Source organism: Podarcis melisellensis (assembly GCF_964234715.1).
Source record: "Podarcis melisellensis genome assembly, chromosome: 17".
Lineage (NCBI taxonomy): Eukaryota > Metazoa > Chordata > Lepidosauria > Squamata > Lacertidae > Podarcis > Podarcis melisellensis.
The window spans coordinates 38,792,310-38,805,691 of NC_138534.1; the positions used below are offsets into that span (position 1 = coordinate 38,792,310).

At 47.8% G+C, this 13,382-nt stretch overlaps 1 protein-coding gene across 3 annotated transcripts in view; it reads right to left on the reverse strand.

Moving 5' to 3' along the window:
* Positions 1 to 6,439: 6,439 nt before the first annotated feature.
* HAO2 (hydroxyacid oxidase 2) overlaps positions 6,440 to 13,382 on the reverse strand; it is a 28,861-nt gene continuing 21,918 nt past the window's right edge. For 2 of the 3 annotated variants that reach the window (XM_081894550.1, XM_081894549.1), the window contains exons 6-8: positions 12,369 to 12,527; positions 8,477 to 8,546; positions 7,700 to 7,905 (exon numbers count right to left, since the gene is read on the reverse strand). In XM_081894550.1, the coding sequence (XP_081750676.1) occupies positions 7,715 to 7,905; positions 8,477 to 8,546; positions 12,369 to 12,527 (420 nt within the window). In that variant the 3' untranslated portion in view covers positions 7,700 to 7,714. Of the gene's footprint in view, positions 7,207 to 7,699; positions 7,906 to 8,476; positions 8,547 to 12,368; positions 12,528 to 13,382 lie in introns of those variants that run through there. The other variant, XM_081894551.1, reaches the window with a different exon arrangement.

The window sequence follows — 13,382 nt, forward strand, 5'->3', positions numbered from 1 at the left end:
AAAAAACAAGGACAACAGTCTTACTATGCAAAATTAAGTAACAATTATAGAATCATAGGGTTTTTTTAGAGTTGGAAGGGACCTTAAGAATCATCTAGTCCACCCCCTGCGATGCAGGAATATGCAGCTGTCCCATAAGGCGATTGAACCTGCAACCTTGGCGTTATCAGCGCCAAGCTCTGACCAACTGAGCTATGTAGAATCATAGAATCATAGAGTTGGAAGAGACCACAAGGGCCATTGAATCCAACCCCCTGCCAAGCAGGAAACACCATCAGAGCACTCCTGACATATGGTTGTCAAGCCTCTGCTTAAAGACCTCCAAAGAAGGAGACTCCACCACACTCCTTGGCAGCAAATTCCACTGTCGAACAGCTCTTACTGCCAGGAAGTTCTTCCTAATGTTTAGGTGGAATCTTCTTTCTTGTAGTTTGGATCCATTGCTCCGTGTCCGCTTCTCTGGAGCAGCAGAAAACAACCTTTCTCCCTCCTTTCTTAACATGTTTATGTTATACTCAAAGTTGCAGACCTGTGTCCTCATTCATGGGAGCCAGCGCCATCAGAACTTACTTCTGAGGGGGTGGGCATGTGTAGGATTACATGGGTAATTTCAAAAATCCAATTTACGAACACCATATGTTTTTCTGCGAAACAAACCCCTCTCTAAATTTTGGCACCTTTGCAATATGCGCAATCCGGCAATGCATTGGTTGTACAGTGTGGATGTGATCAGAAAAATAAAGTTCACTCTTATGGATATTTACTCTAAAGTAAGTGCCATTTATGCCGGCTCCCTCGGCCAATAAAGCAAGATGAGCGCCTCAACCCCAGAGTCAGTCACGACTGGACCTAATGGTCAGGGGTCCCCTTTACCTTTACCTTTAAGTGCCGTTTTAGTGGGTTGCGCTGTGGGTTAAACCACAGAGCCTAGGGCTTGCTGATCAGAAGGTCAGCGGTTCGAATCCCCGTGACAGGGTGAGCTCCCGTTGCTCGGTCCCTGCTCCTGCCAACCTAGCAGTTTGAAAGCACGTCAGAGTGCAAGTAGATAAATAGGAACCGCTCCGGCGGGAAGGTAAACAGCGTTTCCATGCGCTGCTCTGGTTTGCCAGAAGCGGCTTAGTCATGCTGGCCACATGACCCGGAAGCTGTACACCGGCTCCCTCGGCCAATAAAGCGAGATGAGCACCGCAACCCCAGAGTCGTCTGCGACTGGACCTAACGGTCAGGGCTCCTTTACCTTTAAGTGCCATTTTGTTCAGTGGGTTTATCTTGGAAATGGGATTGCGGTTGCTGGGCTTATGGACTTTGCCCTCCTTCCCTTGTGATGCTTTCTCTGCATCAACCTTGAACTGTCTGCTGGTGGCTTATCTGACAATTGCGGAAGACATCCAGAACTCCTCCTTGCGTACTGCCTTTCGGAATGAACATTTTCTCCCCCGCTTGAAAATACATGGAATTAGGTGTCAGAGGGCACATTTTTCATGAAGTGCGCACCCGTTTGTCTCATTCCTAACACTGACACAATGTGAATCCAGCACCCAGATTCACAGTGCAGTGTACCCAGAATTCCATGTCAACATTTCTGCAGTTCCCCAGTTTTCAGCTATTTTTTCTTTCTATGCTCTGTGCCTCTGTGCGTACGTGGTTTTAGAATTACATCTGCTTCAGAGTTGAAGGATATTGGGATATAAATACGTTAGATAAATTGTATAGACCCTGAACTACCCAAGATCAAACAAAAGTTAACAAGGCCTCTCCGCTCTTTGGAGCTAGTTAATTCGCAGAGCACACAGGAAATTCTCCCAAAGATGCCCCATTGACGTGAATGTGACGTGAATGCACTGTGCAACAACACAGTGATGCTCCCAAGGCACATGGTTCATGCCAATGGGGCATGTGCAGAACGACTTCCTAGTACATAAGCTTTGTTAAGCTGCTTGCTTTAGCATTTGGTAGAAGGGTTTTTGTTATTTAGTCATTTAATCGTGTCTGACTTTTCGTGATCCCATGGACCAGAGCATGCCAGGGCACTCCTGTCTTCCACTGCCTCCCACAGATTGGTCAAACTCATGCTGGACACCGTCTAGCCATGTTGTCCTCTGTCGTCCCCTTCTCCTTGTGTCCACCATCTTCCCCAAAATCAGGGTCTTTTCCAGGGAGTCTTCTCTTCTCATGAGGTGACCAAAGTATTGGAGCCTCAGCTTCAGGATCTGTCCTTCCAGTGAGCACTCAGGGCTGATTTCCTTCAGGATGGAGAGGTTGGATCTTCTTGCAGTCCATGGGACTCTCAAGAGTCTCCTCCAGCACCAGAATTCAAAAGCATCAATTCTTCGGCAATCAGCCTTCTTTATGGTCCAGCTGTTTATGGTCCTGGTAGAAGGGCTACCAAAATGAAAATGTGCTGGACGCATGGAAATAATCAAGACTTATGTTGCTCAGCATAGATAATAATCAACCCCCACTGTTTTGGTCTTGCTTTCACTATGGGCCATACAGCATGGATGGTGTTGGACAAATTTGCCCCCTCAGATCTTTTCCCAGATGGACTCTAAGTAGGAGAGAGCCCCAACTGACATGACGGCCCCATCTTTATACAAGTCAGGGCGGCTGTCCATCAACAGATAGAGTTGGGTGTCATCAGCATATTGATGACAACCCAGCCCAAAACTCAGGACAATCTGGGCAAGGGGGCGCATAAAGATATTGAAAAGCATCAGGGAAAGGATTGCAGCCTGTGGGACTCCACACACCAAGGAGTGCCGTGGCAACAACTCCCTCCCTAACGCCACCCTCTGTCCCTGACCTGAGATAAAGGCGCGCAGCCATTGTCAGACTGTGCCCTGAATCCCCACATCAGCAAGGCGGTAGTCCAAAAGTTCGTGATCGACCATATCAAAGGCTGCTGACAAATCTAAAGGAATCAGCAGTCCCGACCTGCCTCAATCCAGCTGTCTACAGAGATCATCTGTTAGGGCAACCAAAGTTGTCTCGGTCCCATAATTGGAGCGAAAGCCGGACTGAAGCATTCTATCAATCATTATAACCACGCTATAAACGTGGGTACAGTTTGAACTTCTGTTGGCTTTAAGCACCCCACCCTCTTTTAGCCAATGGCCTACTTTGTACCAAGCAAAAATTGCGGTTACAGAAGCAGATGAGCAGATAAGCAGATAGCTTGCCCGTTTCTTATTTTTCATTGATCTGCATTGTTAGATTATTCATAGGAAGGGACTGGCTATATGATTTATTATTTGCCAGCTTTGGCTATTGGCTTTCTGTTAGCCCTGTTTTTATGGTCCTATCACATTTTTCCTACAGATGGCAGGGCTCAGGAGAAGAACCTGAAAACTCCCTTTCCAGTTTCAAGTTTGTGTTATGTGCTGCCATGGACGTAGCCAGGGTTTTTGTTGGGGGGCGCAGAACTGTCATGATTGGTCAGTTAGTTAAGTATTTCTATTGTTTCACTTGATTGGGGGGGCTGCCCCCCCAGCTATGCCCATAGCCAGGCCTTACTAGTACATTCATAGCATGTTACAGGGAAATGGGTTGAATGGCCTCATCTGATGTTCTGCTTCAGTGACCTGTGGTTTAGCCAGCAGGAAGTGAAAATTCGTCTCTTGAGAACTAGTCTATTTTGTTCTTGAGCTTCTCTCTGAGATCACACTTGTTTGTCCTGAGCTTCATGTCCTTCCCTTGGGCCCTTTCTGCATGTACTGATCTTGTGGAGAGACTCATGGTCATGTAGATAAGACATGAAATAACACTACATCAGCCAGTATGACAGCTTTCAAGGCCGTTCACTCAGCAGCGTAGCAATACTGCATCACAATGACGGAAGTTGCTTTCCTGGTTCAGCAGGGTGTGCTGGTTCAGGGGGGAGGTTACCGTGGGGTGAGGTCCAGGACCTGACTTGAGGGTCGGCAGACAGTCCTCCTCGGGCAAAGCGGGGTCCACAGCGGGAAGCCGGGCAAGGACAGGAACTCTGGGGGAAACAGGACGATGCTGGCCAAAACAGCTCATCAACGACGTTGCTCCCGCAACCTGGGACCGGGCTGACTGGCCTTTATCTTCTCTGAGGCCAGGGGCGGTCCCGGCCCCCAGGAGACCCGCCTCTCCTGGCCTTAAGGCAAGCACTCCTCCTGGGAGAAACCAGTTCCCTTCGCCTCTCTGCCCTGAGCCTCTGCAGCTCAGGAGAGGCTGAAGGGTTACTGGGCCCAGGGGGAGACTCAGCCTCTGAATCGGATTCCCAGGCCATCACACAGGGTTTCCTTAAGTCATGAGGGAACATGCTAGAGACTAAAAAGGAGCACAAATGTCCCTTGTTTTGGCATCCGTCTGTTTCGAGAGACAATGGAGTGCGCCTCCAAGGTGAAGTCAAACACCTGGGTAAGCAGCATCAGAGCGACTTCCCCAGGGCACAAGCCTGGGCAGTGTGTGTGGAGGTCCCCAGATGATAGGACCACCCTCTCAGCCTCACTAATGTGGCCCAAAGGAAAGCAGAGCAATGGTTTGACATCAGCTTCGCTGCAGGAGTTGCTGGAAGGAGGTTGTGATGTCCTGGGAATCTGATTCAGAGACTGAACCTGAAGAATCCCAGCCTGCACAGGAGTCCCCGCCTCCAGGGCCAGCTGAGCCGAGGCAGGGGCTTGAATCTGAAGGGCCCTCACCTGTACCGGATCCTCAGGAGCAGACACCATATGTATCCACTTTGGCTCTGGAGGTGATTGAGGACCCATTGCCTGCAGGTGCACCTCTGCCAGCCCTGTCAGGGGAAGGTGAAGCTGCCCCTGGGTCCAGTAACCCTCCAGTCTCTTCTGAGCTGCAGAGGCTCAGGGCAGAGAGGCAGAGGGAACTAAGTTCTCGCAGGAGGAGTGCTCGCCTTAAGGCCAGGAGAGGCGAGTCACCTGTGGGCCGGGCCCACCCTAGGCCCCAGAGGAGATAAGGCCAGTCAGCCCAGTCCCAGGTTGTGGGAGCAACATCGCTGGAAGCCTGTTCCTGCCAGCACCCTGTCCTGCTCTTTTGGAGTTCCTGACCACGCCTGGCTTGGACCCTGCTTTGCCCTTGACAGACAGCCTCCTGACCCTCGACCTAGGCCTGGACTCAGACCACGCCACACGGTAACCCCCCTGGGACCAGCACAGAGGTGTACAAGGCGCCATCTAACCGTCTTAGGGACTCGACTCTGAATTTGTGTAGGGTTTATTCCATAGTCTTATCTTCTCCCAAAGATATCCTGCAAGGCAGTGGAGGTATAGGACCAGCTTTGTGATGGCCTGGGAATCCGATTCAGAGGCTGAACCGGAGGAATCCCAGCCTGCACAGGAGTCCCCACCTCCAGGGCTGGCTGAACTGGGGCAGGGCCTTGATTCTGAAGCACCTGCACCTGTGCCGGATCCTCAGGAGCAGGCACCAGGTGAATCCACTCTGGCTCCAGAGGTGGTTGAGGACTCAGTGCCTACAGGTGAGTCTCCCCCTGGGCCCAGTAACCCTTCAGCCTCTCCTGAACTGCAGAGGCTCAGGGCAGAGAGGCGAAGGGAACTGGTTTCTCCCAGGAGGAGTGCTCGCCTTAAGGCCAGGAGGGGCGGGTCTCCTGGGGGCCGGGACCGCCCCTGGCCTCAGAGAAGATAAAGGCCAGTCAGCCCGGTCCCAGGTTGCGGGAGCAACGTCATCGAAGAGCTGTTTCGGCCAGCATCCAGTCCTGTTTCCCCAGAGTTCCTGTCCTTGCCCGGCTTCTCGCTGTGGACCCCGCTTTGCCCGAGGAGGACTGTCTGCCGACCCTCAAGTCAGGTCCTGGACCTCGCCCCACGGTAACCTCCCCCCTGGACCAGCACAAGCGTGTTCCTGCTCCTAGGTGGGCTATCTTCCCAGGTTGACGAGCCCCATCTGCCCCCCACTTCCCTCTACAACACGTGCAGACCTGACATGAACCACACAATTACTTTTAACAAGGTCAGCGCACCCTGTCCTCCTTTGGTTCAGCCTATACACAAATTGCTGGGGAAAGCAGGGCTTGCTTCCAACTGCCTTAGCAAAGTCCCAGGGTGGATCTACACTCGTGGTTTATAACATTAAAAAAGTGTTGTTGAAATGTGACCCCCAGAGGGCGCTGCAGAGCAGTGAGCCACTGTCAATGGGAAACTGCCCTTAAACGTTAAAAAGCATTTTACTTAATAATGTTTAAACAATCAATATAGATCCGCCCCAAGATCAATTAGCTGGCTTATTTCTCCGGCAGCCCCCCACCCCAAAAAAAACCTTTGTGAAACCTAGGAACTAAGAGAACAAAGCACTCTGCATTTCACAGCTGAAGAAAACTTGTTTGCTTTCTTTTCTGAAGTATTTTTTAATTGGATTTTGCAACATACGCACAAATGAGAACAGCAACACCATTGCAGGTCTTTCATTCCAAAATATAGACCTCAAAATAAAACCCTTAAAATAAGTATAATAAGAAAATGAAAATGAAAACCATACCAAAGAGAATAAATTTAATCCAATATGCCAGGTAAAAATCAGGCACCCGGTAAGAACAGAGTAAGTATTATACAAATCAGGCTAAATTGGAAGTAAATTGGCTAGCTAATATATTCTGATTGTTCAAAGGTAAGTGTGGAAAGGAAAGTGTGCCTACAAATGAAAATAATTGTAAAACTGCTTGCAAAATGCATACATTGGTCAGAACTTCAAACAAAAATGTGTTTATTAGGAGGAATTGACATTAAATGCTGTTGAATTGTCATGGATGGTTTTATTTATTTACTTCTTAAATGCAGATTGCTGCAGAAATGTGCAAAATTGAATTTAAGATTGGAAAAAATGAGAAACAGAGAGGCGGGAAATTGCCAGATCCTTCCAACCCTTGTCACGTGACCAAACAGCCCCATCGCTGCATCAACTGCATTGGCCCCTTCTTTCCCTCTGGGCCCAAGAGATGGTGCTGGTTGTCACTTTGGGGACAGGGTATTTGAAGGACTGCCTCCTCCTGTACTTCCCACAAACATATAGGGGGCTGCAACGTTGCCAGAGATTGATTGGGGGAGGGGGTCGCGTTTCTGACATGCAGCTGATTTGTTCTTTCCAGTTGCTCTGAGCTTGCTGGTCTAGGGCTGCAGTTACTTCCTGGAACTGATGAACAGGGCAGGAGGGTTCTTCACAACTTGGAATATTGAACAACGTGGCGGCCAATCTCCGAGATATCTCTACAGCCTGCAAGAAATGAAAACAGGCAAACTGTGCAAAAAAATGTGCTGTCGGCAAATAGAACCACAGAGTCCTCTACTCCAAAGCCTACTGATCTAGGAAAACCCCAACTTCAGCACCTCTGGGAGCAAAGGTTTGGCCAACATGGACGCATGTATGTGCTGGAGCGACCAGCTCAGAGCTCCTTACAAGCTGAAGTTCGCATAGAGAGAAAGAGATACCCAAGGCATGGTGACCCTATTTCCTCTCAAGGTGGGAAGTGATGACATAGGCCAGTGGTTTTCAACCAGTGTGCCACGGCACCCTGGGTTGCCTTGAATGATGGTCAGGGATGCCACGGGCAAAGCTGTGTCATTGAAATTCTACTCAATATTGATCCAGAGGAGATTCCAATGTATAGTTAGCAGAGTTAAAACTCAAACACGGTCCAGGATTCCCAAAAAAATAGACCAGAGGCAATTAATATTTCATCCAGCAGAGCTTTACGGCTACTGAAGGCAAATGAGCATAATGATCACACATCCAATAGATTCAGGATTGGCACAGTCCATAAGAAATCCAGTTGCAGCAGACTTAACTTAAACTTACAATAACTTATAATAAGTCTAAACCTTGACACTACATACAGAACACCACACCAGACGGAAAAGAGATAAAAAGTGAAACCCAGGCTCCTTCTGGCCTCACTATTATAATCAGCATGACCTTGATGGAAAGAGATAACAGAACCAGTTTAAGCCAGCTGTACTCAGCTTCTCAGAAGGAATAACCCAAATATCATGAACAGGAAAGGTCTCTACACATCAGATCAATACTTTCTGCACTAAGAAATGCAAACTGACAAACTGGCCTCTGTCCCTCTTTCCTTCCCTCCTTCCTCTGATGCCGTCTCTGCCTCCCAAAGGCTTGCACAGCTGTTTGTTGCAGCAGCCCCGGCTAAAAGCTCCCCAGGTGAATGATGCCTCTGGGGCTGGTTTCGGGGTGCTGGTTGCCAGGAGCTGAGGTGACCTCGGAGTAAGGAAGCAAGCGGGTGAGGGAGCCCAGCCAGCCAGTCCTCCAGCCCTTGCTGTTGGGAATGGACGGACAAGTCCCAGGCCCCTGTGGGGCAGTGTGAGGAGGCACCTCTCTTTGGGGAAGAGGGGGCAGCTCAGAGACCAGGGGGAGCAGCAGTAGCTGCCCAAAGGATGCCCAAGGAGAGGGGAGATGAGAGGAAGCTGAGGCAACGCTCCACAAGGGAGGGTGTTTGAAAAAGGGTGAGAGAAGGGGGAGGATTTACCAGCAAAAGCCATCGACAAACGAAATTCCTCTTTCAAAATCTCCAGAACTTTCCGAAGTCCTTCTTCGCCCTGTTCCAAGAAACAGTGATATTGTAAATTATGGATCCAGCATACACCGAATATGGACAACAGCTTTTGAGAGCTGAAAAGGGTCTCAGAATTATTTTCCAACTAGGTTGTACGTATGCTATACTTTAGTCTCACTGTTGTCTCTGTTCAAACGGGTTTTGATGGCATTTGAAACGCTATGAAAGCCCGTACAGAAACTGTTTCAACAAAATGTTAGCAGGATGGCTGTGGAGTGGAAGGCAGGCTCCCACTTTTATGCCACCTTCAGTACTCTGAAACAAACCGTTGCATGGCTCCAGATATCTAGGCTTCAGACATATCAATTATGTTGACTGATATGACAAAATAGAGGGAACAAAATTCTACAAAGTCGTGAGCCTTGTATGTACATATCCATACAGTGGTATCTTGGGTTAAGAACTTAATTCATTCTGAAGGTCCTTCGGGTTCTTAACCCGAAACAGTTCTTAACCTGAGGTACCACTTTAGCTAATGGGGCCTCCCACTGCCGCTGCCATGTGATTTCTGTTCTCATCCTGAAGCGAAGTTCTTAACCCAAGGTACTATTTCTGGGTTAGCGGAGTCTGTAACCTGAAGCGTCTGAAACCCGAGGTACCACTGTATTGCTAAAGGCCAAAACAGACATAATCAGGAGATCTGTAAGAGCCACAATATCAGTATAATACCTCTTCCGTATAGTTAAAGCTCTGGTTTTCCCAGTAGTGATGTATGGAAGTGAGAGCTGGACCATAAAGAGGGCTGATTGCCGAAGAATTGATGCTTTTGAATTCTGGTGCTGGAGGAGACTGTTGAGAGTCCCATGGGCTGCAAGAAGATCAAACCTCTCCATTCTGAAGGAAATCAGCCCTGAGTGCTCACTGGAAGGACAGATCCTGAAGCTGAGGCTCCAAGACTTTGGTCACCTCATGAGAAGAGAAGACTCCCTGGAAAAGACCCTGATGTTGGGAAAGATGGAGGGCACAAGGAGAAGGGGACGACAGAGGACAAGATGGTTGGCGAGTGTTCTTGAAGCTACCAGCATGAGTTTGACCAAAATGCAGGAGGCAGTGGAGGACAGGAGTGCCTGGCGTGCTCTGGTTCAGGGGATCACAAAGAGTCGGACACAACTAAATGACTAAACAACAACAACAAAAACTTGTGTACAAACCACATTTTATTCTAGAATGGAGACCAAGTACATACTTCTTTTTCTACATAGTTCACACATAGTCTAGAGCTACTGCATATTTTAGCTTGAGAAGAGCTTCTTGAGAAACTAGTTTTGTTCTGAAAATAAAAGATCATTGCAAATTGATTCTGCATTGCCCATCAGTGTGGCCATTTGAAGACAAATTAAAACTGATGTGGGTTTTCCCAGCAATGGCGGCTCTAGCCATACCTGCCCAACGGCATTGTGGGTGGGTGCGAACCCAGATCACAACAAACGCTTCATTCTTCGCTCTCCTGGGTCATGTGCAGGGAGGAAAAGGCATGCAGAACCTAATCAAGGGGTTGGTTTTCAAATGTGTGTTAAGCTCAGATGCTCCAAGTGTCCCCATTTCCCAGGGAGAGTCCTGGATTTACAGAAGCTGTCCCAATTTCTGATTTGATCCTGGAATGTCCTGCTTTTCCTTAGGACGTCCCTATTTCCATCAGAGAAATGTTGGAGGGTATGGAGGAGGGTATGGAGGGTATGTAACCCCCAAGCCAAGGAGATAAGGAACTGTACAACCTTTAGAAGACATGTGAAGGCAGCCCCATATACGTTAGTTTTTTAATGTTTAATTTTTTCTTAATTATGTTTTTATATGTGTTGGAAGCTGCCTGGAGTGGTTGGGGCAAGCCAGTCAGATGGGTGGGGTATAAATAACAAAAAGATGACGATGATGGAATAGGACGTCCCTAATTTCATCGGAAAAATGTTACAGGATACGCAATGACCACACCTGGCCTTGTGGACGGCAGGATCTATACTCGATCTAGACTGGAAGCAGAACGTTGAGGACGAATCCTAATGCTTCTGGACTGAGAAAAGCCTTTGTACTACAAATGTGTTGGTGTGTATGCAGCCTTACCAGCAGAAATTCAAGCCAGCGTGGCAAAAGAAGGGAAGACAGTGAATTTCTAGTTTGCGAATAGTAGGGAGGTCCTGGGTAAAGACAAAATTCTGCCTATGGGCCACATATGCAAAAGATCAAATGCTCTTCTGTACAGTGTGCCGGACTCAGCTAACTGGTCCTGCTAGCGCAAGCTCATGCAAGGACTTCCATAAGCACAAATTGCACCCCCAAATTGCCGGGAGGGGCGTTCAGGAGAACCTCCAGGGCAGCATGCGGGGGGAGAGGTGGTTGTTCCACCAGGCAAGAGGATGTGCTGGCGCCGACCGAATGTTCATAACAGGGCGACCTTGAATTCCTCCCACTGGTTCTTATCCTCCACTGAAGGAACTATTCCCGTTATCTTGACTTTGAGAACAGCTTGTATGTCTGTCTCGCCGTCTTGCAGCTGGCTTTCCATTACGTTTTTTCCACCACTCCCGAAGATCAAGGAATCGGTGCAGCAAAACAATATTGTCATTTCTTTTGCTGAGGAAGAAAGCTAACTGCTCTGTTAAAAAAATAAGGCAAAGAGAAGAGCTATGGCACATAAGAGACCAGGGCTGCAATCTAGCAGGCCCTTTTGCATCCATACAAAAGGAATGAGAACCTGCCTTAAGCCTTAGTTATTGTCTTCTGCCTTGTGCTTTGTCTTTACTGATGGCTAACATGTTGCTGCCCCTTTAAAGAAAAACAAAATGGAACCATGGGGAGGGGAGCAGCAGACTCCAGGGCAGTTGATTGGGGGACGCTCTCTCAAACAGCTTGGGTGGGTTCTAGATCAATCATAGCTTGATTTGTTTGCATCTCCCTAGATAACCCATGTTCCGGGTGTCTTTTGCCATCTGGAATGAATAAACTCTTGGGGGGGGGGATAGCCTATGAGCCTAGTAAAACAATTAGCTATGATTATGCTTTTATATATTTATCTATATCCCCATCTTTTTTCCTAACAGGGATTCAAGGCGGCTTACAGATAAGATAAGAACAGTTGAAAACATAGAGGAAAGTAATTCCATCACTAGTGATGGTGATGGCTGTCCCCTCTGGTCCGTAAACTGGAGTGTAGCCTGTACACGGAGAGGGGCCTTCAATTTGCAACACAAGCCCCCTACGTTGTTTTGCAAGTTGGTTTGGAAGCTGCTATTTTGCAAACAGATCTCCCTCCTAGATGGTAGCCACAGCCTTATGGGCTTTACAGTGGTACCTTGGGTTACATACGCTTCAGGTTACACACTCCACTAAGCCAGAAATAGTGCTTCAGGTTAAGAACTTTGCTTCAGGATAAGAAGAGAAATCGGGCTCCGGCGGCGCGGCAGCAGGAGGAGGCCCCATTAGCTAAAGTGGTGCTTCAGGTTAAGAACAGTTTCAGGTTAAGTACGGCCCTCCAGAACGAATTAAGTACTTAACCTGAGGTACCACTGTATTTTGACATGTGGCTTCAGAGTAACAATCAGAATTATTAAGTGGATTGAGAAAGTGGTGTTATAGCACACGTACCTGGACTGAAGCTTATTGGATAAATCAAGATTGCACTGGCAGAACCCAAAACATGCACACAAACCAAAGGTAAGATGTGATGGACCATGTGCAAATGTGAAGGGCAATGCAGAAAACTCCGTTTCGGTCACTTGTTTGAAAGGGACAGCTGTTCATCTGCAATTTCTTGCTTTATCTTATAAGCCCTAAACGGTTGCTCAGGCATACAAACTGTATATTTATTCACCTTATAGGCCAGACCCCATATAGCAGGCCTTCCGATGAAGACGCATTTTGCCCCGAGCGCCAGCGCTTTCAATACATCACTTCCTGTTCGTATCCCGCCATCCAAATAAACGTCAATTTTCTTTTGGACTGTGGCTACAATTTCAACTAGAGCATCAATCTGCAAAGAAGCAAACGCGAAACACAGAGATGGGAACTGAGGCATCAGTGTTCGAGAACCAAGACTTGCCCTCTGTTATTTCACAGATATCCTTGGAACATGGATCTCTCTTGGAATCTTATCTGCCACCATCACATCAATGCACTGCTAAACATTAACGAAGGCTCTACTCCACCTAGTGTCTTCTGTTTCTATTTATTTTATTGATAGTCTGTCCAGCCAGGCTGTTTAAAAGCCAAGAGTATTCTGTTTGGGGGCTGGCCCACACCAGTGTGTACTATGTGTTTGCAGCTGTTTGTGTTGTCATTTAATTTGTGCAATCCACACAACATTACCCTCAAACAACACCAATACTTCCCCCTGCAAAATTCAAGTTTGTGTGATATGAGGATCCAAACGTCAGAGAAAATTGGGTTCCAAACTGCTCCACTCAGTGTCACAGATTATTCTTACTGTATTTGTCAGTGTTTTTGGATGGGTGGATCAACCATCAGTTTCTGCTACTCCCTTTTCTGTGGCCATACACCTTTCCACACCTATCATATCCAAAGGTTGCTTAGCCCTGGAAAGATTTAGGCTGTTTCTCTCTGCTGTGTTCAACATGGGGATATAATCCATGTACTCCTTTATGCAGCCTTTGGGCAAGAAACCTCAGAACGCAGAATGGTCAGAGGTTGGAAGATATCTTCCCCTATTGAATATGCTGTTGATTGCAAGGAAAAAATAGGTATATAAAAGGGAGAATTCCTTGGCTACCAGGATTCTGGTTTGGGGCAGGCACTCTTTGGTGAGAGAAGCCCAACAGAGATTTAAAATCGCAAAATATGCAGCAAAGCAAAGTGTGGAAATACAGGC